Below are 27,873 nucleotides of genomic sequence, written 5' to 3'. Positions count from 1 at the left end.
TACACCCTAAATCACATTACTTGCCTAGGGTCACTTACCCCCATTGCCCCCTGCCCAGGGCCATCTCCGGTGGTACTCTTATATCTGGCCTTTGGACATTTATTCATTCACCTATGTTTGTGTTTTAGGTTTTTGCTAGGCAATGGGGTTAAGTGGCTTGCCCAAGGCCACACAGCCAGGGCATTATTGAGTATCTGAGACCAGATTTGAACCCAGGTACTCCTGACTCCAAGGCGGGTGCTTTATCCACTACACCACCTAGCCGCCCCAGCCTTTGGCTATTTAAAAAAGAGCTTTTCAAAGTACCAGATTCTTGAAGGAAGTTAGAGAAGCTACCAAGCTAGCCTAGCCGGCACAGTGAGTAGAGAAGTCAGAAGGACCTGAGTTCAAATTTGACCTCAGACACTTCACACTTATTAGCTGTGTGATCTTGGGCAAGTCACTTAACCCTGATTGCCCCCTATCCAGTCATCCTGATTTATATCGGGCCATTGGACCCACATGGTTCCTCAGGAAAAAGAGACTGGTGACAGCACAGCACCCCCCTCACTCAAATCCTATTCTCATACATGACATGGCATCATCTCGCTGATGTCTTGGCATTCTACAAGAAGGAAGGACAAACATTCGTGGTCAGAAAAGATTGCTAATCAGTGAATATTTATTAAGCACTTACTACAATAACAACCATTGTGCTCTGTTCTAGGGAAAGAACAGCAAAAGTTTACTTTCAATCAAAGGAAGGAAACATTCAACCAAAGGAAGCAATACACACATAATAAACAAGGTAATTGGGAATTGAAGGCTTGAAGGCTCAGGAAAGGCATTCTGTAAGAAATGGTGTCTCTGCTGAAAAAGAAAACTAAGGATTCCAAGAGGCAGAGACATGAGGAAGGAGCAATACCAAGAAGTTATAATACCAATGTGAAGCAGGGGGAAATACTGTATATCAAATCAAGAAAGGTAGATAGAAGTCTAGTTGTAAAAAGCTTTAAATACCAAACAGGAGCCAGTATTTGATCTAAAAGGTAGTCAGAAGGGGCAGCTAGGTGGCAAAAGTGGATAAAGCACCGGCCTTGGAGTCAGGAGTACCTGGGTTCAAATCCGGTCTCAGACACTTAATAATTACCTAGCTGTGTGGCCTTGGGCAAGCCGCTTAACCCCGTTTGCCTTGCAAAAAAAACCCTAAAAGGTAGTCAGACCCACTGGAGATTATTGAGCCACAGAGTGACTTGGGTGGGCCAGTTTTATTGCAAAAGGATGAGGATGGTGCATCACTTGAGAGTTAGGAGTAAAGCTCAAGGAAAGCTTAAATGGATGAAACCTTGGACTTGGAGTCAAGAAAACTGATTTCAAATTTGGCCTCAGACAAAACTGAGTGACATCATTTAACCACTAGAGAGAAATAATTATTAAAAACCAATTAAATGGCAGGGGGGAATAAGAGTTTTTTTCCCTTTCCTATTCCTTATACAGAAACTAGTCTCTGTAGGTTCTGTAGGTTCCTCAGGCAACTTCTGAAGAAGAGGACTGATGATGAGGTTGGGTTAACATTCTCAATATTGGGTGGGACTCTACCCAATTGAAAAAATTTAATCTAATTTAATCTGAATTGCTGCTCATTGTTCAACTACATATGTGATCTGGGTGTAGATGGATTCCTTTCTCTTGATTGCCAGAAGTGTAGTCTGGGTAGAGATAAGTCTCTGTCCAAAAGTGACAAAATCCTAGTCATGTCCCTTTGAACCTAAATTAGAATATGTCCACCTCTCATTAAAATATTCTCTGATTTTAACAATCAGAATTGGTTTCTGCCTGTCAGGAACACTACCTCTTCCAAGGGCATTTAAACATTTAGTAGTCCACATTCCTCTTTGGCTTTCTAAAAATCCATTGATTTGATTTTATTATTTGCTAGTCATAATTTTTTGAATTCGAATGTCATTTTATTTTTCTAATAATACATGAAAAGTTTTTAAAATTTATCTGTTTGTAAGCTTTTGGGTTCCATGGTTTTCTCCTTTCCTGCTCCCCCAGACACTGAGAAATATGATATAGATTATATTTATGTACATACAATCATTTTAAACACATTTCCATTTCAATCATATTTTGAATCAGAATTATGTCCTTATTTATAAGGACAAAAATCTGCAAGAATAGGTGAGTTAACTTCTGGTACATGGATTGAAGATGAGACCTAGGGTTCAAAAGGTCCCTCAGGTCAATAGAGCCTTGAACCCATCTAGTGATGGCCTCCAGGACTCAGAACACTGGTCCTCCCTTTCATCCATCAATTCAGAATAGAGGCACTAAGACTTGGGCTCAGCTCTTAGGTTAGAGCTCCTAATTAGAAAAGTCCAGAAAAAAAAACACATTCACCCAAATACAGACCATAACCACATCTCATTCAGGAAAGAAGTTTAGAGTTGAGAGATCACCTTAAAAGTGATTCCTGGAAAAGGCAGGGTTGGAGTTGGGGGAGTACCTGTAGAGATCTGGAAGGTCCCTGCAAATTAACCCCACCCCCTCCAACCTCCTGGTCTCTCTCTCCTCCTTTCCTTCCTCTTCCCTCCCCCCCCAACACATATTATCTGGGTGTCTTGAGTTTCTTGCATTTCTTCAAGCCCCCAGTCCCTGGTAGGTCCCGGAAACTAAAGAGCATTTCAATCTGTAGGCTACTGGACCAAAGGAGCTGGAGAGCCATGGTAAGTAACCCTTTCTTTCTCTGCCTCCCTCCCTGTCATTCCCCTATTTTCACTCTCAGGGATGTCTGAAGAAAGCAGAAGTAGAAAACCCAGTCTCTATCAATCTCTTTCTAGCTCTCCTGGCTCAAAAGAACCTAAGGGGTTCTTGGCTCTATTTGTGTGGAGGGAGGATAGTTAGGAACAATAGGAGGCAAAAGATGAAAAATAAGAGGGGAGTGGAGGAATGAGACCACCGAGGTTGGGAACACGAACTATTTGAGGGGAAAGTGATGAAAAATAGTTCAAGAAATGAGCTGAGGTTGAAATGGTGTGCATCTTAAAAGGTAGGCAAAGGGGTTTGGATTTTATCTTCCAAGTAACCAGGCTACTGTGGCATAGAAGTCAACGTGGCACAGTGGAAAGACTTGGAGTCGGGAAACCCTTGTTCAAGTCCTGCCTCTGACATTTCCTGACCTTATACTTTTGGATATACTTTCCTTTTTAAAATGGGGGTGACAGTGTATTACTGATCTTATGTAATTGTTGTGGGGATCAAGAAAGAGTAAAGACACCTAATGGACCTTAATGTAGAACAGGTCATTGTCATTATTCACTGGGGGCCCACCGATTTACCAATAGATCCAGGCACAGACAATAGTCAGGAGCTGTCTCTAGGCCCCCATGAGTCAATCTCTCCCAGTCCAGGCCCATTTTCCCTTGGCTCCCATCCAAGATGGCAGGCCCTTTCCCCAAGACAGACTGGCAGAATCAGTCATTGGGCTCAAAAGGGTTTGCTGTTATGGAAGGCTGTGCTCACTTCTCACCAACTCTTTCCATCTCCTCTTGCTCTTTTCTTTAATACCAAAGTTCAAATGAACATTGAACTAGAGCTATAAGCTATAATTATTAGTCATACTCTGGGGAGGGGATGAGGGGAATGGGAGCATTATCTGGAAGTGGTGGTGATATGTGGGGCCATGGTTGAGAGGGGGAAAATGAAGCTTAGGGAGAAGGCCTGCGTGGCGGTGACCTGAAAACTGAGCTCCAAGGAGGTGGGGGCTTCCTGTGGGCCCCACGGGTGCTGAATACTAGGCAAAGTAGGTCAGGAGGACTTGCCCCTACTATGGGGTTGAGATGGGATAGGACACTATTTGTGACAACACTAAAGATGGTATTTTGGTCTTCCAGCCATTTCTCTCTTTAGTTCAGTGGCTCCTGAAGTAAGGGTGTACAAGTAAACCACCAGCTCTGGGGAGGGGGAAGAGAACATGTATTACATTTTTAAATTTAGTTTAGTCTGCATTTTCTGCATTGCTTTCTTAAATTTAGATAAAATAAATCCAGTCCTAATCTGTAGCATGTTTACTGAAGTATAAATGTTGACACAGACTATCTCCATTACCTCCTGTGAGGTTATGTTCCTGTTTATTCTTCTCCCTCGCTCTTCTATATGACCCTACAAACTACCTTTAAAAACTTTTATTAGAATTTTTATTGGTATAGTTTTTACATTGCCCAGATTTCTCTCTGGATTTCACCCCCTTCCTCCTTTCAGAGCCATTTCTTTTAAGAACTTTTTATAAAGAGGAAGAGAGAAAAAAAGAGTGAAGCAATATGTCAAAAAAAATCTCAAGACATATGCAATGTTCCACATCCGTGGATTCTCTGACCCTGTAAAGGGTGGGTGGGGTGGGGGTGGAGGTACTTGCTTCTATCTCTTTGGGGCCCAGTTCTTCACGGTTTCACAACATTCATATTAGATTGCTTTAAGTTTACACTGCTGCAAACATCGTTGATGCTATTTTCCTGGCTTCTTCAGGGAGCACCAACAGCTCAGATTTTTTCTATACCATTATCTTCATCCTTACAGCAGTGGTATTCCTATATTTGTGCACCACAACATGTTTGACTATTTTCCAGCAGACATATCTAAGACATATCCATTTCGGTGTTAGTCCAAAAGAGTGCTGCTATAAACATTCTCATGTTCATGGAGCTTATCTGGTATCATTCTTTGGGGTATTCATCTAGTGGGATTTCTGGATCCACCTAGGGAGAGGCTCTCGCCTTCTAACAGACTTTTGGACAAAGGGAAGGAATCTGGTCACCATCTAGGTTTTCTAATGGAACTGGGGAATATGAGCAATGGTATATATATATATATACACACACACATACATGTGTGTACATATGTGCTTATTGCTCTATCTGTTGCTCTGACCATCTGTCTATGGGCTTGTAGATAAGCAGATTCTGGCCTGATAGCAAAGCACAGTTGTCCAGAAGTAGAATGGTATCTGGGGTGCTATCAAGTAATTGTTTTCCTGTTCTTTAAAAAAATTTTATATAAGGCAATGGGCTTGTAACTTGCCAAAGGTCACACAGCTAGGTAATTATTAAATGTCAGAGGTCAGATTTGCATTCAGGTACTCCTGACTCCAGGCCCGGTGCTCTATCCACTGCGCCACCTAGCTGCCCCTGGGTTTCCCATTCTTCAGAGGTTTCTGAGAAGCAGCTATCAAGGCTATTGTACACAGAAAGAACTCCTGTTCACGCACAGGTTGGATTAGATGTCACTTGATCTAATCCATCTCTGAATTCTCAGTTTCCTTGATGCTTTCTCTCTCACAGGAGAGTCACCAGGACTTTCAGAACCTTAAAGCTAAGTTCCAGGGCCTGCAAACTGGGTTTAGTGAGCTACCCAAGAAGCCATCACTGCCCAAGGGCTCTCAGCGGCCAGGCCTTGGTCGAGCCCCTAATATTTCTCAGATTTCTTCTGGGGCTCCTGCTGCTAACCAGAGAGGACCTACATGGCAAGGACAAGGGGCCCTACCTTGGCTCCCTAACCTGGGGAGAAGCTCCCAAGCCAGTCCCAGGACCAGGGAGGCTCCCAGAGATCAACAAGCACCATGGAGAATTGCAGGGAATGCTGGGGAGAAGGCATCGTCACCTCCAAGTCCTATCCCATTGGACTCCCCAAGAGCTTCTAGGAATGAGCAGGGCCTTCTGAAGGTCCCCAGCAGGAGACCTCTGCCACCTCTGAGAACTCTTGGTCCCCAGCCTCCCAAGCCCCCCCCTCCACCAGGTAACCTGCATTTAGAACGATTTAGGAGGAAAGAAGTCACCCACAGGTTAACTACAGGTATGTGTTCAGATGTGTCAAAGTTTTGAGGTTTATGGTGGTCTGAGGAGGATCTCAGATTTTGGACCTGGGGTTAAAGTACCAGGACCCAGATCCACTCCCTGTTTGAGAAACTGACTTGCCCATGGGATTATTTAGCTAATATTAGGGATGATGGTCAAGTCCAGTTTTTCCTGTGGGAATTTGATACGTTAGGAAAAAAAAAACATTTCAAATCTTCATATATGTCATGGAATTTGCATGGCTCCAATGAGTGGCTAAGTGGGATCAGATCTTCCTGAAAACTCTCAATTATCCTGGTATAAACTATATCCAGGCAAGAAAACCATCTTGGGAGGGAGAACACAAGTGACATCACTTCGGAAGCCAGAATCCTTCTCCAGTAGCAAGTGTCTGGGCCCCTCAGTTCCTCCCATCCTGCAGTAAGTCTGGGGTCTTGGAAAAGGTGGGAAGGGGGGCACTTTGGGGGGGACCTGTAAAAAGCTGCAGGAAACCTATCCCCTACTCTCCCACAGGGATCCAGATGAGATCTATGATGATGTGGAGGCAAGTCCCTGCCCACCAGGTCCCAAGAGGAGAGGTGTGTATCCATGAGGGAAATGGAATATGGAGGTATATTTCAGGAAAGGGATGGCCTTTCCAGTTTAGACACCAACTCACTTCGGAAGCACTTCCCTCTCAATGAGTGATAAGTCAATCAGTCTAAGTATGGTTGTTCTCCATTCTATAAATAAGGAAACTGAGGGTCTGGACTGGGAATTGACTAGGGTCATGGTCTGGATATGAAGGTCCCCCAGAAGGTAACTTTAGTGGCCAACTCCTCTGTCTAAGGCCATGTCTCTTTAACCTAGATGAAATGGGGACAAAAATCTAGGCTGGTGGCTCTTAGACCTTTGGGGCTCAGTGCCCCTTCACAATTTGAACATTACTGAGGGCCATCTCTTAAGAGCTTTAAAACAAAAGCTACACACACATAAACACACACACACAAAGACCTATAGTGATACTGTTAGAAATTAAAACTGATGAGTATTTTGAGTTCATTTTACAAAAATAAACCCATTTTATATTGAACATTTTAAATGAAAACCATTTCTGAAATGTGAAATATTGAGAATAGCATCGTTACACCTATTTTTGAAAATCTCTTTAAATGTCTGGTTTAATATGAGACAGGTGGATCTTCCTGTTTTTTCATTCACCAGTTGCAATTTTATTTTGGTCTGAAGTTAAGAAAATTCAACTTCACTCAAAAAATGCCTTGTAATTATGAATAGTTTTGACTTCATGGACTACCCTGAAAGGGTCCGATCCATTTCTATCTCTCTCTTCTTAGAATCTCAGGGACCCACTTGGTTATTGAAGGAGTATGTTTCCATTCACCACTAGGTATGACCCTGGATAAACTGCTTTTCTGAGTCCCACTTCCTTAAAGCTATAAAATAAACTCAAAGCTATCTTCTGACTCCAAAATCAGCACTCTCCCCTCTTGCCATGGTGACTAGGGATACAATGTTAGATTTTCTATCAAGCTATGAAAATACATTTGTAAAGTGTTCATTTCCATTTTCTTCCTCACTTAATCCTATTGGGTCTCTTGTTTCCCGTCCCTGGGTTTCCTTGTGGCAATTGTGACCCACATACACTCTTCCCCCAATTTCAAGTGACTCCTCTAACAGCTGACTATTACCTTCAAAAAAACACCTTAACTCTTAACAGTGCAACCAACAACCAACAGTCAGCCTTCTAAAATTGTTGAGTTTTCAATCACTGAATTGTCAGTATAGAAAGAAATTGGATGAACAAACCTTCCATTAGGCCCAGGGAATTCTAACACATGAAGGATAAGGCATCATTGGTTATCTTTTTCAGGTCTGAGATGTCTTGATCCTTAAGCAACCCCAAAATAGGGCCATTTCTATTTCTTCTGGCCTTTTCCTGAGGTCCCCAGTGCAGCTTGCAACATCTCATTAGTACACAGTTGACCACAGATGGTTTGGCTTCCTACCACTGCTTCTCCTGTGTTTCCGGCAAAGGTTGTAGAATTAAGGGTCTTCATCTGTGGGAACCCCTTTCCAAGGGGCTGGTCTAGGGAGGGGTAATTAATGGATGTCTTTCCAAGCCTGGAAGGGACCTACCTCCTAAACCACCTTCTGTTCTATCGAACCTCCCACAACCACATTTGCAGAGTGGTGACTGAAATAGATTTAGCCCTAGAGGATGGTTTTTCTCCATTTGTTTCTTCATGACTCCATGAACCACACCAGGCACTCAAATTGAAGGACTCAGCTTTGTTAATCTATCTTTCAAACATTTTACTATCCATGGGTTTTTGTTTTTTTTTTTTACCAAATATACTGGAGTGGTTCTCCATTTCCTTCTCCACTGGAACCGCTTTTATCAGAACTTTCTACTAATATCTACCTTGGGCAATGCTCCATGGGAAAATGGCTATTTCACTAAGCTATGCAAGCCATGGAAGCTTCTCTCACCCATAGGCTCCCCCTACCTGATTCCAAAGTCAGTCTCAGGAACCTTATTCACTGCCCTATGAATCTACTCTTTTTCTAAGGGCTCCCTTATTTGGAGTTGAATGCACAGAAACAGCTCCATGTCCATCTGTCTTCCAGCTTTTGGCCAGTTCTAAATCACTAATCAGTGTCATTGAGCATTCCTTCAGGGGGCAAACTTGAGATCCTTAATCATGTTAGGTAACACAAAGAGATAATCTCCACCCAACTTTCCCAAATTCAGATGTCCAAAGGGAGAATGGTTTTTGAACCGATCTGTCAGGAATGGTCTGTCATTTTTTTCCTTTAGTTTTTGCAAGGCAATGGGGTTGAGTGGCTTGCCCAAGGCCACACAGCTAGGTAATTATTAAGTGCCTGGGGTCAGATTTGAACTCAGGTCCTCCTGACTCCAGGGCTGGTGCTCTATCCACTGTGCCACTTAGCCATACCAGTCTGAGTCATTTTAAGAAGCTAAGTAAAACCCAGGAACGTTGTGATTTTCCCAATGAAGCAGCCAGGACTGGAATGCTTTTGACTTGCCACTGACAGTTGTTCAGTCTTCTTTGAAGTTTAATTGTAGATTTTCTCTGGGTCAGTAGTGCTAGGGTTGAGACAAGAGTCCTCAATTTAATTTCAAACTGAAGAGGGAGAGAAAGGGGGTGCCCCAACCATGAATCTCAGCTCAAATGTTGTTGACCTCTTGGGGGCCTCTCTTTCCTCATCTGTAATACGGGGACATTACAACATGCTTTAACTTCCATCTCATGCTTTCTTGTTGGAAAGTGCTTTGTAAACTTTCAGGCACTCTAAAACTGAATGTTTCTTTTGCTTCATTCTTCCCTGTTCCTATTTACATACACCTAAGACTCTCTCACCTCTTAACATGTACAATAGCAACTACAGGTGATGAGAGTAGCAGCACAAAACTTACTTGCACAAGTTCTGCAGAGTACAGCTTCAGAATCCATTTCCTTAGGTCTTCAGTCTCAACAGGGTTCACTGAGAACCTCAACTTCCCACAACTATCCAGGAAAAGTATCATCTGAATATTTGACCTTGTATCTGAATAATCATTCCCACTAACACATCCCTAAATGGTCATTAAAGATGCCTTGTTACCTGCTAACCATTCATTGTCTTCTACTTTTGGACAACTCTTGCAACTTCTCATTCCATCTCCTGATGACAAAGTAAACAAACTCATCTCCCCCCAATTAATAGGACCCCAGCTCAGTCTCCTATCTAGTTCTGTCAGGTTCCCACATGTCAGACCCCTCTCCTGGTTTCTCTCCAGCTCAGTTTCTATACGTGGTTCTCTCAGAGAAAGGAAATGTGAAGGACTATCAAAATGCAATCCAGCCAGGATTCTCCTCATTTAAAAATTTCCCAGTCTGGCTCACTCTCCAAATCCAGTTATCTGTCTGGGACTTGCTTTTCAGGTATCAGCTGATTTCTATGCCTTCCTCATCCTGTCACTTCCCCATCTTCTCTTCTCATTCATGACACATCCCTTCTAACGTTCTGCCCTGCTGAGTCCTAGGGCAGGGTGTGTCATCCACAGAGCCATGTCTCTCCTGCTCAAAGTATGGGCAGGGCATCCTCCATGACACTGCTGCAGACTTCTGACAAGCCAATCTTGCTTTTAATTTATTCCCTCCAGTCAGACATTTCATTCAAGTGTTACTATTGTTCTTTAATCCCAGAATCATCTTGTCTATATTGTGAAAGACAAAGAACCTCCCCAGTTTGTTGATAAATGACTGTAAACAACTATTGTTGTAGCATTAACTTGTAGACATCACACACTCCAAGTTCTAACATTGGAGGGAAGAGGGAACCTGGACTGTGGGGAATCAAAAATTGGGGGGGGGGGATGGTGAGCAAGTACCTTGATCCCCTTTGCCAGCCTAGCTGTTTGGCTTCCTCAGATGACCTACTGGTTGCAGAGACAACTCTCAAAGATTTCCAACAACCTGGCCTGCAATTGTGGTAACTCGGGGTTTGAGGAATGGGTCTAAAAACTGAAAAGGGAAGACTGGGGAACAGGGTGGGGCAAAGTATTTGAATCCTGTTACAGTTATGAATATAACTATCCATCTTCAGGAACAGTTGGAAACCCTCAGAAGAGGTAAAATCAGAAGAAATCTCCAAAGCCCTGAAGCCCCCAAAGCAGTACAAGAAGGAAGAGAAAGGAGAAAGGGAATTCAGAAAGAAATTTAAGGTCAGGGGAAAGCATTTCTGCACCATAATCTTCTCACTCTAATCTGGTCCAAGTGTGAACTGAACCGGGGAAGATTTTAAGGTCTGGAGATGATTTATCAGAGTAGCTATAATTGCAACATATTGACTTTTACTTTAGATTTTCAGGGACCCTATAAATATCTGAATGAATAACTGTGGTCAAAAGTCCAAGTGACTGACTATCCTTGTGTGCTCTAGTTTGAAGGGGACGTCGTGACTTTGACAAGGATGATGATTGACCCAAACGCCAAAACCCGTCGTGGGGGTGGTAGAAACTTGGCTATCAGACGTGGGGAGATCCTGGACGTGATCCAGTTCACCAGCAGAGAGCAGATTCTATGCCGGGATGTCAGAGGAAAATGTGAGTTGGTTAGTACGATCTGGGAATGGGTGGGGCACTTTGTAATCCCATTAAACCCATCCTTCCCTTCCTACAGATGGCTTCGTCCCTAGAACAGCTCTGCTCCCCCTGTAAGTGACCAAACTGGAGGGACATATGGGCAAAAGTGTGGGTGTTGGAAGGGTAAATTTTCTATGCTCATCTATTTTAGAGGGGGATTACCATTTATTGACTTTTGGTCCATTATCTCTTTGACAGGGAGACAGAGGTATATGATGATGTTAGTTTCTAAGGTAGGTACTTGTTTTGCTTTATGCACTGAGCAGGCCTGTGCTTCAGTTATTGAGTTCTAAATCATCTGTGTGTGTGTGTGTGGGGGGGGGGGGAGCAGCATAAGGACCCAAGGCTGGGCCAGATCAGCTCTGCTCTCTTGGGGCAGCAAGGGACGTTAGCAAAAATCGTTTCTGATCCAGTCTCCTATCTCCCAAGAGAAACCTAGGATGAAAAGCAACTGGACCACTGACCTCCCTGGGCCTTAGTGCCCCATCTTCCTTTGTAGAGCATCATCCTCTGTGGTGGGTCCAGATAAAACTACAAGCTTCTCCTTCCCCATTAGCTTGTATTGTTCTCATTCATGAGCACTGACAGTATTAAATTGCCTCTTCAAGGAGCTCTCTGCTTGACTGCTTCCTTTCTTCTGTGTTCCCATCTCCTTCACCCTCCCCCGTTAGGGAGATGTGGAAAGGAGAGAATTGGGTCAGAAGAAAAGGGGAGAGGAGCAAGAGAGAATGAACTGCTTATATTCTGGGGACTACCTCACTTTTAGTGTAGCATAGAAGGAAACTGCAAGTAATAAATCTAACTTGGTTTAGCAGGAGTTTTTAGAAGCCATGTTCTAGGCTAGACATTCAATTCAAAGGAATGTTGGACACGCAGAAATAAAGTTATTTTAGTGTATATCGAAAGATAGCTAATGTTAAGAAAGAGGGAGATGACTTCTTGAATAATCTGTCAGTAAAATAAACTAGCTATGTAGACTGAAGAGAGGTATCCCTACTGTAGAAAGTTAATTATGGGGCAGCTAGGTGGCACAGCAGATAAAGCACCAGCCCCGGAGTCAGGAGTACCTGAGTTCAAATCCGTTCTCAGACACTTAATAATTACCTAGCTGTGTGGCCTTGGGCAAGCCACTTAACCCCATTTGCCTTGCAAAAACCTAAAAAAAAAAAAAAAAAAAAGTTAATTATAGCTATCTACAAACCTAGGCTGGGGTTTTCCCCTACTACTGGTACTGGGTAGGATTTTTTGCCTTTTATAGCCATTGTTGTTCTAAGGAACAGAGGTCTGAGTGTGTATGACAAGGGCGTGTCTAAAAAATCTGATGCCCAAAACCTCAAGAGATGGAAGGTGGAAGTCCTACCCAGGAAACCTTCAAAACTTTGATTAACAATGATATTTATTGATCATGACCCCCTGTTCCCCTTGTTAATGATCTAACAATCCCATTCAGCTCCAGCAGAGAATGAATTAAAAATCATTCAATACCAAAGACATATTGAGGATATAATGAACACTTCCAACAGACTTCACAACATGGTTAAGAGGCTTTCAGTAACTGGTATTTATTATCAAAGTCGTAATGTCAACAAGATGCCACAACTACAAAAAAAAATTGCGTACATTGCAATCTCAATGCAAACAGTCAAATGGAATCCCAGTCATTAAAAAAGTAATTAAAATCACCCCAGAAAGCAACTGAATTTTAACATCTTTATACATCCAGCCAACAAATTAAAATGGTTAACAAGGAAAACAAAATACAAATTTGGAAGTCTGGTATTGATGTTAAAAAAAAAGGCAACTGCTTAAGCATTTCTATCAATTCGCACATCAATCTCTCTGCCACTGAGTTTTATCCCATTCATCATCCGACAGGCTCTCTCTGCCACCTCTGGAGACTCAAACTTAACCACACCACAACCCTTGGATTTGCCATTCTCCATCTTGATGTCTGCATACAACACATGGCCTGAACAGGAGGAGAAAAGACCAAACCAGATCAGGTCACCATACAGAATCTCATGTTCTCAAGTTTTCTAGAAGGGGATCAGATGCTACCAACTCCATTCAGCCCAGAACATTTATTTACTGGGTTTTGGGATCAATCAAGTCACCAAATAAATAAATAAAAAGAGAAAAAAAATTCCATTTTAATTCTACCACACTGACAAATCTTAGAACACAAACAGTAGCTGACCTACTGTTCCTCTCCAAACATATCTACAATTATTTGTAAACCCATAAAAAAATCTGGCTGACTGCTATACTGTTTTTTAGGTTCAGAAATCAGATTTCATCTCAAAGGTAGACATTCATACACTTATTTTTACATGTTATTTACTGAAATGTTCAAAGATCTACCAAATCAATGTAAAAGTTGATCTATCTGTAGTTATCAAATATTGCACACCCTATATAAATTAGAATCCAATTTAGTTTGGGTTTAAAGAGAAATAACCTCATTTATCTACTGTTAAAATTGTCAAGCTCTAAGAACTGGGGGGAAAAAAGAAAAGAAACCTTCTTTAATCCCTACAAGAGTAAAAGACAAGAACATAAAAGCCAGTAGAAGAGATATAGGGTATTCAGAGGCATATAAATTGGGGAAGTTGACAGTTGAGATCCAGTTCCTGGATAAAATTTATCATTTAAATACAAAACACTGAAAAAATTGTAAGCTGCAAGGTAAATAAAAAGGAAACAATTAGAAAAAAACAACTGAGGCCTATATAACAAAACACTGGCAAACAATGTACCTGACTCAGAGAACTAGGGAAGTATCAAAAATTAAATGAAATGATTCAAGATGGATAGAAAACTTCATGGGTGAGGTTAAGACAAAAAGAGAACATTCTAAAAATTTACTTAGGAGAGGTTGGTACAAAATTTTAGTGATGAAAGTAAGCAGCCTTGCTAATCAGATATGGAATAAAGGACTGAATCAGCTAGACTATGGATAATGGTCAACAGAAGCCAGTCAATCAACAAGTAACTTATTCAGTATCTATTATGTGCCAGTCATAGTACAAAGCTGGTGATATAAAGAAAAGAATCTAGGTCGGTCCTCAGGCTCATGGGAAGGACCAGGGTCAGGGCCAAGACAGCATGAGCAATTCTAAAAGCAATCAATCGACAAAACTAAGCAATACAGATAAAGCTTGTTGGGAAAAGCTTTCTCTAGGACAGAGCCAAGGAAGAAAGGGATGATGCTAGGCACCTTCTAATAGTATGGCTGGGAAGGTACAAAAGTTTCTCAAAGCTTACTTTGATAGTTTCTCACCAAGGGAATAAACCCTTCAATTCAGCATTAATTCAGTGTAATCAATCATTGGCAATTTTCACACAGGGCCAGTAAGATTCATGGCAACAGAAATGTGCACCATGATGCTAATGTAAGTTCTTAGTGCTAAGGAGGCAAAGTGACAGAAGAAGGGATAACAGCATGTATCACAAGTGGGTCTGCAAGTACCAACCAGGACTCCTGAGGAGAACTCCTGTAGGCATGACTAGGGAGTGCCTACTAGATGGAGACAGAAGCTAAATCAAAAGGTGAGGATGTTTCTAGTTTATATTAAGTATTATATACAAACATGAGTTTTCTATCAAAGTAGGAAAATTCCAACTACCATGAACCTTTTTTCAACATATAGATATTGGCAGTACCACTATTTTCTTGTTAAAAACAAATATTTTCATTCCCAAATCCTAGGGTTTCAGTTAACCTAGGAACATGCTTATCAAACATCTTAAAACACTTACCACATTCATTGAATTTGTCTTTTAGCATTTTCCATGTAAAGTCAAAAGGGAGCTAAAGGGAAAAGAAAACAAACCATCACACTGTCAATTAAGAGATTAAAGTTGTATAGCTCACAAAAAGTCTCAACATGCTTCAGTAACATTATTTGAGGCTAAAAATACTGCTTATTACAGTGAAGACAATATGGCACTAATTTCAAGACTAAGAGATTAAAGATGCTAACAGTATGATGAACTATTCTCTAGCTCACATTCATTTACTATCAGTTCTGCCAAAGGAAGGAAGAGGCTTCCTGAGATTTTAGCATGGAAGATTTCCTGTGGCAACAAAGGGAGGGGGGAGGAGGAGCTTCAAGGAAGTTCTCTTCATCAGCTAGCTTTAAGCAGAGACTGAATGATCAAATTGTTGTGCCTTCCCAATTCTAGAATGTACGAAATTCTGTTTTGCTAATTCCTGTGTAAGAAGTATTGTTGTGGAGAGGGGGAAGCAAGCAGAGATTCTCATTCTTTATCCCTTTCTATGAATGATTAACAAAAAAAGGGAAAGCAATGCATACTGCTGTTCAATCTGGAATTTTGTTAATTTTTTTTAGGGTTTTTTTTTTTTGCAAGGCAAATGGGGTTAAGTAGCTTGCCCAAGGCCACACAGCTAGTCTGAGACCAGATTTTAACCCAGGTACTCCTGACTCCAGGGCCAGTGCTTTATCCACTGTGCCACCTAGCTGCCCCAAATATTTTTCTTAAAGCACTGAAAGCAGCTAGCTCCACTGGTTACAAAGCTTGGCAGTTGATCATATGGGGAGTAGGGCTGTTAAACCTCCCTGGAGCTGTGTTCCATGAATCTGACCAAGAGGGTCAAGGACTAGAGGGAGTTACTGGATTCCCCAATGCACCAGACCAATTCTTGCTTAATTTTAAATGTAGCTGAAAATTAAAGTCCTGTGAACATAAAAATATGGCAGATTTCTTTTTTTGATAATAGTAGTAAAGAAATAGGGGCAAGGTAGACTCTTATCAATTGGGGTATGGCTAAACATTGTTGTTCACAAAGTATGACTGCAAATGATAGTGGAAATTTCTGCATCTACAGTACAATTACTATGCTATAAGCATGGTAAAACATATATGAAGTTTGTTGGTACAAAGTAAGGTGAACAGAACCAGGAAATATGCAAAATGGAAATGGAAACAAAACAATTCAAAATGGAAACCAAGAAATCTAAATTAAAATGATGTGTGAATGAATCCCAATTTCCTCTTCATTCCAAGGGTAGAGATTCTGGAGAGTGTAGCACGGAATATGAATGCAACATTCTAAACTCATCTATAGGATTTAAAAAAATTCACCATTCCACTAAAATTCCAGGGTCTTATAAAGAACATCTAGTTGCTTTTCAAATGATCCTAACCTTCACCTAACTCTGGCATTTTACTCTTTAGGGAACTGCTTAATTTAATTCTACATGCATCCTGGAATATTAGAGGAGGAAGAACTTTGTGAACTTGACTATCAATGATCTCATTTAAGGATTAGTTGGGTCCACATGTAGTCTTTTTTTTAGGTTTTTCTTTGCAAGGCAAATAGGGTTAAGTGGCTTGCCCAAGGTCACACAGCTAGGTAATTATTAAGTGTCTGAGACCAGATTTGAACACAGGTCCTCCTGACTTCAGGGCTGGTGCTCCCGACTCCACTACACCACCTAGCCGCCCCCACATATAGTTTATATATATATTATATATAAAATGTCTAAAAGCAAATTTGGTTTATTTATTGGAAAAAAATTCAGACCCAACACATATTACTAAATGTAATCAGTCTGCCTTATTGACTGCGTGACACTGTGGTTTCCTAGTTTTTGGACAATGAAAAGTTAAGACCAAAGTGAAAATAAAAGGTAGAAGACTTACATTTCTTACAAATATCTGGCAGGCTTTTCGAGCAACCCCAGGCACGTGGCCACCAGCACCTCCAAAAGACCCTGCAAAACTGCCTCCAAAGTTTCCCCTATCCATTTCCATAGCTCTGTCAAAACTACCTCCCATGGCGAGTCCCATGCGCTCCATTCCTGAACCTAGGGCTGGCCCCATAGTGGGACCCATTCTTTCTATGTTATTGGCCCCCATACGGTCCAATCCCATTCTCTCTATATTATTGGCCCCCATACGGTCCAATCCCATGCGTTCCATGTTATTGGCACCCATACGGTCTAGACCAGTAGACATTCGATCCATAACAGGGCCCATGCGATCAATGCCGGTTCCCATGCCAGCAGGCACCATACGATCCATACTTAACCCCATGCGATCCATGGTAGTGCCCATGCGATCCACACCGGATCCCATTCTCTCTATAGTTGAACCAACCCGATCTAAAGGAGCAGCCATTCTCTCAATACCAAATCCCATGCCAGCTCCCATTCTTTCTACACCTGAACCTATCCTGTCCATAGTCTGGCCCATCCTTTCAATGCTTGTAGTCATGTGGTCTATACCCAGGGGACCCATTCGTTCTATTCCTGACCCCATTCTCTCTACAGTTGACCCCATACGATCCATGACAAGGCCCATTCTTTCCATCTCAGACCCTACTCTATCCATCCCGTGGCCTAGCCCAGAACCCATTCTTTCCATCCCAGCACCACCAATGCGGTCAATCCCAGGGCCCATCCTCTCGATTCCTGGCACACTGCCACCACCTCCACCTAAAACAAGAACAAACAGGACTGAGAGTTAGGTACTTTGGAGTAGTCAATGGAGCAACACTTATTTATCAGACAAAAAGAAAAGTGGAAAAACTTTTTTTTGGGAAAGGCATGTGGGGAATAATTCCAAATCTCCCCATATCAAAGAAGTCAAAAAACACTTTCAATTTATCACATAAAAAAAGCTCCTTTCAGGGTCCTTGGTCATTTTAAGAGAACAAACTTGTTATTTTTCAGATTCTAAACACTTTTTAGCATAGTGGAAAGACAATTGTAAGAATAATATATTCAATATAGATAAATACTAAATTAAGGTAGATTAGTTGTTAACTTGTTTTTCACTTGTGCCTGACTCTAAGAACCAATTGGGATTTTCTTGGCAAAGATATTAAGAGTGATTTGAGATTTCTTTCTCCAGCTCATTTTACAGAAGAGAAAGTGAAGCAAACAAGGTTAATGTCTGAGGTCAGGTTTGAAACCAGGGAGATGAGTCTTCCTCATGCCAGACTGAACACATGCTATCTACTGTGCCATCTACTGCCCAATAATGTAGATAAATTTAATTTACTAAATTCTTTCTTTCTCATCTCCAGCACTCTTGGCCGATTCCCTTACTATACAATTAAAAGATCAGATGTTGACAGGAAATACAAAAAGACAGGAATCTGGTTTAACCCCATTTGTCTTGCAAAAAACAAACAAAAAAAAACCATACATTTGATTCTTGTGCAAAAATATGCTATTCAACCAACTTGAGAATTAAATAAAAATATTTACTATCAATGGCTTTGTAAATCAATTACAAAACAGGAATTGAGAATGCAGTTCCATTTAGCCTTTTTTTTAAAAGACAGTTAAAACCTTTCCCTGAGATCCTACAATTGCCGATCAGTAATATTACACTAGGGACAGCTAGGTGGCACAGTGGATAGAGAATTAGCCCTGGAGACAGTAAGACCTGAGTTCAAATTAGGTCTGGAACAATTGATCCCAAGAGAATACTAAAACTAAGTAGGCCTTCTGTTTCTCAAGATACTAATGAAAAATAAAAGTGAATAGCATGTGTAACTAAACCACATAAAAGAGCCAAAAACATGTTAGAAGAAAAAAGTCACATTGTACCATAATTTTAGGATATTCAAAACTAAGGGGCATAATTTAGCTTAGAAAATCCATATTAATGTTGCTTTACAAATGTATATTAAAATTATATCTTGTTAAGATTCAAATGGTTTGGGGGCAGCTAGGTGGTACAGTGAATAGAGTACCAGCTCTGGAGTCAGAGGGACCTAAGTTCAAATGCGGCCTCAACCACTTGATAATTACATAGCTGTCTAACCTTGGGCAAGTCACTTAACCCCATTGCCTTGCAAAAAAACCCCAAAAAACCTATTAAAAATATTTCAAGTAGTTTCTTACCCATTCCTCGACCAAGAGGTTCTCCAAAACTCCGAGCCATTCCCATCTCATTTCGAGCAAAGTCTCTCTCAAAACCTCCACCCATTCCTCGATCCATTTCTGTGAAAAGAACCACCTTAGGGGTTACAAAGTTCCAGCCTAAGCATTTCCCAAAGAATCAACTCTAACAAAAATGAAATGATGATTTTCTCATTCTCATCCTTATTCCTTGAATAGTTTTTTTCAGAGAAGCTCACCTTTCATGAACACCTCTCCAAAGAATATGAATTCTGCTACTTTACTTAAGAAATATTCCAAAGGCAGAGAAGGTGAATATTTTAATTGAAATCTAGTCAGCAGCCCAAAAGGTAATCCCAATTCTCTGACTGAATGTCTGTTGGCCATGGCAGAAAGGAAAGGATCTAGGACTTCAAGGTACAATAAAGGGAAGTTCAAGAGTCCATTTGCTACTTCCTAGTTATGGAATCTTCTCTTCTTAAGAGCCTCACTTTCATCATTTATAAATGAAGATAATTATGATCATCCTGCTTCCCACAGAGGGATGTTTCACGGGACCAATGAGAATAATGTACACAGAGCACTCTTGATCTGATACAGTACTAATAAAAAAGTCAGTTACTAGTTTGCAATTTTACCTCTCCAAAGAGACTGCTGATGAATTATGACCCTATCTTTTTTCCCTTCTGAGATTTGAAATTTTTTTTTAGTAAATATAGAAGCTGATGGTATTAGAGTACCTGTTACAACAAGATTTGACCTACTTACTCTGCCCTTAATTTAGAATCAAGTTGAACCATCTACTAGAGAAAAGGAATTACACATCAATTACAGCTATATTAAAGTATAAATAACATTTTTGGCACAAGTTTATAATAAGCATATTGAAAAAGTTTGCCACTTAATATTAGTTCTACTGCATTTGCTTTACTACTCCAATTTTAATTCTCTATGCCTTAACTGACCACAAAGACATTTTTAGCTCCATCTCTTTTTTCCCTTTTCACAACCTTTGCAATGACTTTGTCTTTCAAAGCTCTCTAAATCAGCAACCACTTTAGAGATGGAGAAATTCAGGCTCAGTGAAAATCAAGAATTTTGCAAGGTCAATAATAATCATCAGATACAGTCTTATGACTCTAAATCCAAGGCTCTATCACCTTAACTGCCTGAAGAAGTTCTAAGTTGCCCATTAACTCTAAAAAGTCTGTTTTTAAAAGCATTTTTTAGTCAAATTATCAACTACTTCCACATTCCAAAAACAAGAACTCCACTGATAGGAATCTTTTTACATTAGGCCTGAGCAATTATCTATACACAGACCTACTTTTTAAAACCTCCTTTACACCACAGATGAAGTTAACCATGTTTTAATTGGTTATCATAGAATAATCATGTTTTAGGGATAATTACATTCTACAATATACCCCAATTTATGTATGAAAATGAATTTTGTTGGAAATATTTAAAAAATTTCCTTCACATAGGAGTTTGTTTATATGTCTCTTCCCTAATAGGAAAGATAATCTTAGATAACACCTTTTATTAAAAAAGGTTTTTTCAAGGCAATGGGGTTAAGTGGCTTGCCCAAGGCCACACAGCTAGATAATTATTAAGTGCCTGGGGTCAAATTTGAACTCAGGTCCTCCTGACTCCAGGGCTGGTGCTCTATCCACTGCGCCACCTAGCCATCCCTTAGACACACCTTTTAAACCAATCATATTCATTTTAAAATTTGAACACTTTGGAAGAACTTATAAAACTATTTGCTGCTTGGCTGAAAATTAACTACAAGGCATTTTGCTATTTAAAACAATTACATGAAAGCTTTATAAATTGGCTGGGAATTCCTTTTAAGACTGGAAAAACCAAAGACAGCATCTAAAATAAATATACATTGCACTTCCTGATTCATTTAGCAAATCTAGCATGTCTTTGCTTACAAAGCCTTTGTTGGTTTAGCGGCAGAGTGGAAGTGGAAAATGGTTTTACTAATAGCTTTTAGGGGAAAATACTTCTTCGCACCAAGCTGGGTCTTCCATCTCAAAATAGAAGACCAGAGTCTAAATACTATAGCAACCAGATCCTCACCACTCATTCGGCCCATGTTCATGCCAGATCCAAACCGACCCATGTTTTCCATGCCGCCACCACCAAAGGGGCCCTCCATGCCTGAAATTAAAATGAAACCTTTAATCTCACTGCTGGGGAGCCATTGACACTAATTGGGGAAAACGACACTTTCATAAGCTTCCAGCTGAGAATTGATCAGCATGGTGTTTGTGCCTTTGGAAACAAAACATGTTACCTACCGTACTGGTTCTCACACTAGAGAGCATAAGGGGGGTGTTGCGGAACTAATGTCAGGGGAAAAGGTAATTCCTAGACTCAAACTGAAAAGTTCAGAGGGTGCTAAGAATGAGCTATAGGGAGGGAAGATAAAAATCACACAAATACTGGTTATATTAAGAATTTCTTACCTCCCATTTTGTTTATTCCAAATCCCATGCCTTCCATTCCCATTCCTTAAAAAGAAAAATTCAATGCAAACAAAACTATATCAAAGTAGTAAATGATACAATCTTAGTTGAACAGTAACAGTGTAACAAAAAAGGAAAATGCTATTCTCAATAACCACCTCACATCTGTATAGTGCCTTTTGTTACAAAGTACTTTCACAATTTAATCTTCAACTCACAAGTAAAATTAAACAGTTTTATAAGCGAAGAAATTGAGGTTCAAAGGAATTAAGTGACTAGAATTAAGACTACTTAGAAGTATTTGACCCACAACTCTTTTTACAACACATTTCAAAAACACAGTTCTATCAAGTGAATAAAGAAAACATATCATTCATCCCACTCTCTATACAGCTCATCTAGTTTTTCTTAGATCTTCACTCTATCATCTAACTTATTCAATTATGATGGTTCTAGACTGATACTATCAGATCAGATGTGAGATTATACACCCTATATAAGTGATAGCATTCCAATACACATGGATAGCATATTTGTCCTATTTTAAGTTCATTCATAAAGTACAACTTTTCACCTGTCTAATAAATGCAAATTATTTTTGATAAAGAAAACTGATCAAGAGGTTAAGGATATAAGAAAATGGAGAAGACAAAAAAGTCTTAAAACCACATAATTTCTTTACAATATCAATAATTCAATTAACTGATACAAGGGACTTGACTTAAAAAACTCAAAAACTATTTCATATTAATTTTCCAGATAACAAAAACTTATGCCTTCCTTGCCTATATTTCTTTTCTCTAAACTTAGAATAATAAACCCTTTTCAATTATATTTTCAATTATATATCACACATCAGAGTAACCACCTTTTCAAAAGTCATTGGTATTCATCAAGCTATTTGCTCCAACACTAAAAAGATCAATGGTCTGTTTTGTCTTTCAGGTTTTGATATTTTATGATTTCCCCTGCCTCCTTTGCTTTGTGGCCAAGGAATCATTTCTTGTCTTTAAGCTGTGTGCCTAATTTTTAAGGATTGTCTTTAAAATGAAACTAAAATCAATTAAAGGGTTTATGTACATATCACCAAAATGATTTGACTAAAAATATATTGGATGTAAACCTTGTTTGTTTTGGGTGGGTTTGCTCAGCAACAGAACCTCTGGTAAGAAGGGAATTCAGGCACCTATAGGGGTTCAAGTCAGAATCCAGGCCTACTGCTTCTTTATCTGCCAAATGAAAGAAATAACTAAAATAATCTACTCCACAAGGAAAGAGACCATTTTATATTTTATATTTCTGTTTGGCAGGTATCACATATATTTAGTACAATAATAAATGTTAAATTAACTTGCCTACTTATTTTAAGATAAAGACCAAAATGAAAAATCATTTAAAAATTTTTCTGTAAGAATGTGAGGCACACATTGATCAAAATGTTTATTTTCATTATTCTCTAGAGGAAATCTTGCATCTTTTCAACACAGATAGTAGAATGGACTAAGGTGAACTTACCTGCAGGTCCTATGTTGCCCATTCCTATGCCTTTGTTTAGATGATTAGCATCAATAGGTTGTCCTCCTGGTCCTAGCCCCATACCAATGCCACCAAGTCCATCTGGAGGGAAAAATGTCACAAGTTTGAATTTTCATGTTAAAAGGGCTTTAGAAACAAACCCAGTTTATTGCTTGACTATCAATAATACCAATCATACTTCCTACACCAAATGTTTAAGGATAGTAGTAATTAATACATATATTTATAAGGTACATATTGGGAAATCTCCCAAAATTGCCTTTCTGTTCCCATCTTCAGAACTGCGAAGTGACTCCTAGATTTATCAAGTATATGGCTGTATACTTGATATATAATTGTATATGATCTGCTTATCCACAACCTACCTTTGCACTCTCAATCTTTTCCCCCAACTCAAACTTGGGGATAAAGTACCTAGAATGGAAATTTTTAATTCTATATGATGGATATATTACAAAAAAAAAAAATGACAAGGCAACTTTTATCCTGATACAGTTAACTAGAAAGCTGTTACTACACAAGAACAACCAGCCCAGAATAGAATCACTACTTAGCAGGCTTTGGACTTCTATGTGGTATACATTGTTTGGCTGTAAGATTCTCCAGTGTTGTGATATGATTTGCATAGTATCTTATGAGTTGAAATCAAGGCTAATTAGGTAAAGACTCTACAGGGAAGAAGTAAGTATGTAAAGATCCACCCTGGAAGCCAATCTGGTTGACAGCAGCCTAGGTGCTTCTATTATTCTTAATCAAGTGGCATAAAGGGTTGATCTCTATGGTTTCATGGTCCCAAAACACACAGGGCTCAAGATTCAAGTCAACACCCGAGAAGGCAAAAAAAAAGCAGCCAATGAAAATGAAATAGCATAAGATTAATGAGTTCCCTGGGACCAATATCCTATTATCAAGTTAAACATCACATTCTACACCAGCTGAGATTGAAAATGAGTCAGCTTCTAGATTAACAAAAGGCTTCAAAAGGAAGTTTACATTTATTTCTCTTAACTTTGAAACTCAAGTCAAGAATTTCACTATGGAAGGATAACTAAATGGTTTATAGGATACCTTCCTCAACATTATTCCCATTATGCAGATGAGGAAATTAAGATTTTAAAGCTAAACTGGCCCACAAATCACTATCTTCAGATAGGATACAAACTTAGGTTTCCAGATTCAATTACCTTCCAAAGTTAATAAAACAATACTCAATTGTAAAGATGTAAAAATACATGCCATGAAGGGGGGACAGGGGCAAAGTCAGTCTAGTTCAATTCAACCAATTTATTAAATTCCCCAACAAAAAAATCAGAATTACTGAATATCTTCAAAAAATGCTTTCTCTTAGAAGAGTAGATTGAGGCCAATGAGTTGAATTTCCCTTCTAGCTAGCCATTTTCTACCTTAAAAAAAATTATAATAGTTTTTAGGGACCAGCAAATAGAGAAATCCTCAACAGTATTCTTGACAACAATCCATCCAAACCAAACTGATCATTTCCTTCCTTTACATATAATGATAAAGCCTAGCATTTACATTAACTCTATGGTTTGTGCTGCTCTAATCACTGATAAACATTATAAAATTAAGGTCAGAGACAGTATATTGTATATGGATATTAACAGTTACATGAATAGAAAGATCAAGAAACTTCAAGTCATCTCCAAGCTTTAGTTTCATTATCCAAGTAGCTATTGTATGAAAAGAACTTGGCAAATCCTTTAAGCATCTTAACAGATAGAAATGTAAGCTGTAATCTAACAGATTGCTTTATTTTATATCCTGAAATTTAATTTTCTTACACCTGAAAACTGGTGCAAGGCAAAAAGGTTTTGCAAAACATATGTGAGCTCACACAAAATTATCACATGAATGGACTTTTCATAAGATAATTTGCTTCCAAAGAGTGAAAATAAGAGCCATGTACTGATACTTACGTGGAAGTTGTTGGGGGCGCTCAGGTGGGAAAAAGTCACCCTTTGGCAAGGCTCTCTCATCCTAAATGGGAAAAACAAAAAAAAAAATTTACCTCATTATAACCGCATTATCCTGATAAAAAAAATTACATCACAGAAATTTACTGAATGAAACTATTATGAATACACTTTTATTTTGAAACTAGTTTTTTTTTGAATTTCCATAATATAGGAAACTTAACTGGAAAATGTCTTGAAATCTGACTTTCTACTGTACTGAACCTTTTAAAGTCTGAGTATTTCAGAAGCCTTTTGGGCTTCTCTAAACTCTAAACCACCTCTAAGCTTTTCCAGAAATGAGCACTCTTAAACCCTCCAAATATGTCGATTTGTAAATCTAAAGGAAGGCTTTTTGGAAAAAGGTGGCAAAGGAGAGGACAACAGGAAGGGGAAAAAGGGGGGGGGGGTGACTGCCACCACCATGACAGGAGCCCTTGTAGCTTTGGCAGTAAGAAACAGAAGAATATTGAGCAAAGTTCCAGTCTGATACAACTTTGTGATACTTATGAGCCCAACAGCCACATATTGGGGAATAATTTTTTTAAAAGATGTTCAACCCTCATTTATACATGTGAATGACACAAGATCAAGTGATAAAACATTTTTTGTCTTTAAAGCATTTTGTTTTTAGCTGAGATGAATATAACTTGAATTTTTACTCCTTGGGCAAATGTACCCTCAAATGATAGCTGGAGGAGAAATTCAGAAATGCTATGTGCAAGGCGGAAATCAAAGATTAATTATCTATTATATTTACTATTTTTGCACATCATAAAACTGACAATCATTACAAATTTTAAGAATCTGTTCTATTTTTTCAAACTCAAATTCTTCCATCCTGTCAATAGGTCTCTAATAGTAACAATTAGTAATTGTTTATTTTAAAAGACCAACCATGGCAGCTGGTTCACTATCTGGCCTCCTATTCATCTAATTTAGTAGCTGGCGCTGTTTATAATCAGCAATAAAATGAGTATTAGGATGAAAATAGCAAAACATAATTTGAAATTTAAGTTCAACTCATTATAAATCAGGACTTCTTGTATGTATTCTACCTATTCTAGGTATGTATCTAGGCAGTACCTCATTTCCTACCTACAGATAACAAAATCAACGCACTGCAAATTGGTTCAAACTGGCATGGATGGTTTTTTAAAAAACAACAATATCACAACTCAAAAGGTTCTTAGTATCTTACTTCTTTACAACTTATCCTATTATCTAGATTACTGAATTAGAGAGTAACTAGACAGATGGCAATTGAACACCCCAGGTACACCTGACATTTTAATCTACAAACTGGATGGATAAAATAACCTGAAATTTGTATCAATTTTGCAGCTAAAACAATGCTGGAAGAGATAACCTACCAGTTAAATCAAGATCCAAAAGGATCTTGATAGGCTTGAGTACTAAGCAGAATCAAAATGACATTCGATAAAAAGTTTTAAAAAAGTCTTGTACTTGGGTACAAATTAGTACCATTCTACAAACATAAGACAGAAAAGAACAGATAGCTGTTCTCCAAAGGATATAGCAAGTTTAGTGAACTGAAAGCTAGTGCAAATCTCAATCTGGATTAAGAAATGACTTAAGCTTCCATGTGAGTTTCACTATATCTTGCTACCATTAAATATTGTAGTTTTATGTTGAATTTTGGACATTAGAATGGTTGAATTCATGTTCTAAGAGAAATCAGCTGAAGAAACAGGACATGTGTAGCTTAAAGAGAAGGAAGTCATGATAACTATCTTCAAGTAAGTAAAAGTCTCTCATGTAGATAAAACCAAGAGCAATAGGGGGTAAATAGGGGAGGTACATTGCAGATGATCAGGATTTAGGATGCTATCAAAAATATTTCCCTAATAACAAGAGTTGCCCAAAAGTGAAACAGGCTGCTGAGAAGTACAAGTTTCCTCTCTGTGGAGGTCTTTATGTTAAAGATAAATGAGGGGCGGCTAGGTAGAGCAGTGAATATAGCACCAGCCTTGGAGTCTGGAGTACCTGGGTTCAAATCCAACCTCAGACACTTAATAATTACCTAGCCATGTGGCCTTGGGCAAGCCACTTAACCCCACTGCCTTGAAAAATCTAAAAAAGACAAATAACTATTTGTTGAGTATATCTCAGGAGGATTTTTTTCCAATGTAAGAGACTAAGATGGCTGCTGCGGTCCCTTCTAACTGATGATTCTGCAATTCTAAAAAATTACATAAAATGAAGAAACACTTGTGTTAAACTTACCATCTTCACATGCATTGGTCTGTCAAATAGCAGTTGGCCATTGAACATTGCTGATATATTAGTTAAGGTCATCTATTTGCTATTTTCAATCTGACAATTTCAAACTAACAGAAACCCATGATTTCTTTTCAAGTATGTTCAAGCTACTTATAAACACCATCATCATACTTTCTTCTTTTCAATCTTCTTCACCAAATGAATTTCTTTTCACCAACCACAGCAGTTGTCTATGAGGGTCATGAGTCTTCAACCCATGGATTAATGTCACATACAAAAATATGATTTTATGGAAAGAAATATAGTACTATAATTATACTGTCCTTATACTATAATTAGACTATAATATATAATTATAATGTAAGTAATCCAATCAAGCTATTATAGTATGAAAAACACCAAATTAAAAATTGTTACAAAACAACTCATTAAAAAAAGACAAAACAGAACAAAACACATGTTCAATACCACAGGAAAGGTGAAAGAGAAGGAATAATGAATTCTAGATACATTTCTTGATATCATTCTCTGGAAAGAATTGCAATGCAAACAATGAAATTAAGACTTGTAGAAGAAAGTTTTTATTAACAAAGAAAAAACACTGAGACAAATCAGTTTAGGGGAAAAAAAAAGTCAACAGAACTCTGGCTCATTTCATACCAAAGTGCTTTGCTTTTCCAATTCCACAGTAGCACATTGTTCCTTTCAATAACAGTCTTTCATATCCAAAGTAAAATATGATGTAGTAACTCTCCTCAATCAAACCTGCTTTAATCACTGGGA

At 39.0% G+C, this 27,873-nt stretch overlaps 2 protein-coding genes across 5 annotated transcripts in view; one reads left to right on the top strand and one right to left on the bottom strand.

Moving 5' to 3' along the window:
- The first annotated feature begins 4,873 nt into the window (after positions 1-4,873).
- PRAM1 (PML-RARA regulated adaptor molecule 1) lies at positions 4,874-11,597 on the top strand. 2 transcript variants are annotated; one of them, XM_074205037.1, is made up of 9 exons: positions 4,877-5,829; positions 6,146-6,251; positions 6,345-6,409; positions 10,268-10,328; positions 10,443-10,560; positions 10,779-10,941; positions 11,018-11,051; positions 11,179-11,213; positions 11,410-11,597. In XM_074205037.1, exons 1-8 carry the CDS (start codon positions 5,301-5,303, stop codon positions 11,210-11,212), a joined length of 1,110 nt encoding a protein of 369 aa, XP_074061138.1. In that variant the 5' UTR covers positions 4,877-5,300; the 3' UTR covers position 11,213; positions 11,410-11,597. The 2 variants fall into 2 exon arrangements, with proteins under 2 accessions (XP_074061137.1, XP_074061138.1); XM_074205036.1 differs by lacking the exon at positions 11,410-11,597 and having other exon boundaries at positions 4,874-5,829; positions 10,779-11,051; positions 11,179-11,237.
- Positions 11,598-12,517: 920 nt separating this feature from the next.
- The window catches only part of HNRNPM (heterogeneous nuclear ribonucleoprotein M), a 37,229-nt gene continuing 21,873 nt past the window's right edge, over positions 12,518-27,873 (bottom strand). For 2 of the 3 annotated variants that reach the window (XM_074205035.1, XM_074205034.1), the window contains 9 exons: positions 27,094-27,143; positions 24,811-24,871; positions 22,853-22,954; positions 21,338-21,382; positions 20,949-21,029; positions 18,861-18,959; positions 16,648-17,441; positions 14,740-14,791; positions 12,518-12,949 (listed from right to left, as the gene is read on the bottom strand). In XM_074205035.1, coding sequence (XP_074061136.1) covers positions 12,786-12,949; positions 14,740-14,791; positions 16,648-17,441; positions 18,861-18,959; positions 20,949-21,029; positions 21,338-21,382; positions 22,853-22,954; positions 24,811-24,871; positions 27,094-27,143 — 1,448 coding nt within the window. In that variant the 3' untranslated portion in view covers positions 12,518-12,785. The remainder of the gene's footprint in view (positions 12,950-14,739; positions 14,792-16,647; positions 17,442-18,860; positions 18,960-20,948; positions 21,030-21,337; positions 21,383-22,852; positions 22,955-24,810; positions 24,872-27,093; positions 27,144-27,873) is intronic. The other variant, XM_074205033.1, reaches the window with a different exon arrangement.

This window comes from Macrotis lagotis, chromosome X, assembly GCF_037893015.1.
Source record: "Macrotis lagotis isolate mMagLag1 chromosome X, bilby.v1.9.chrom.fasta, whole genome shotgun sequence".
NCBI classification, from domain to species: Eukaryota; Metazoa; Chordata; class Mammalia; order Peramelemorphia; family Peramelidae; genus Macrotis; species Macrotis lagotis.
Note: the sequence above shows the minus strand (reverse complement) of the source record. Positions and strands in the feature narration are given on the sequence as shown.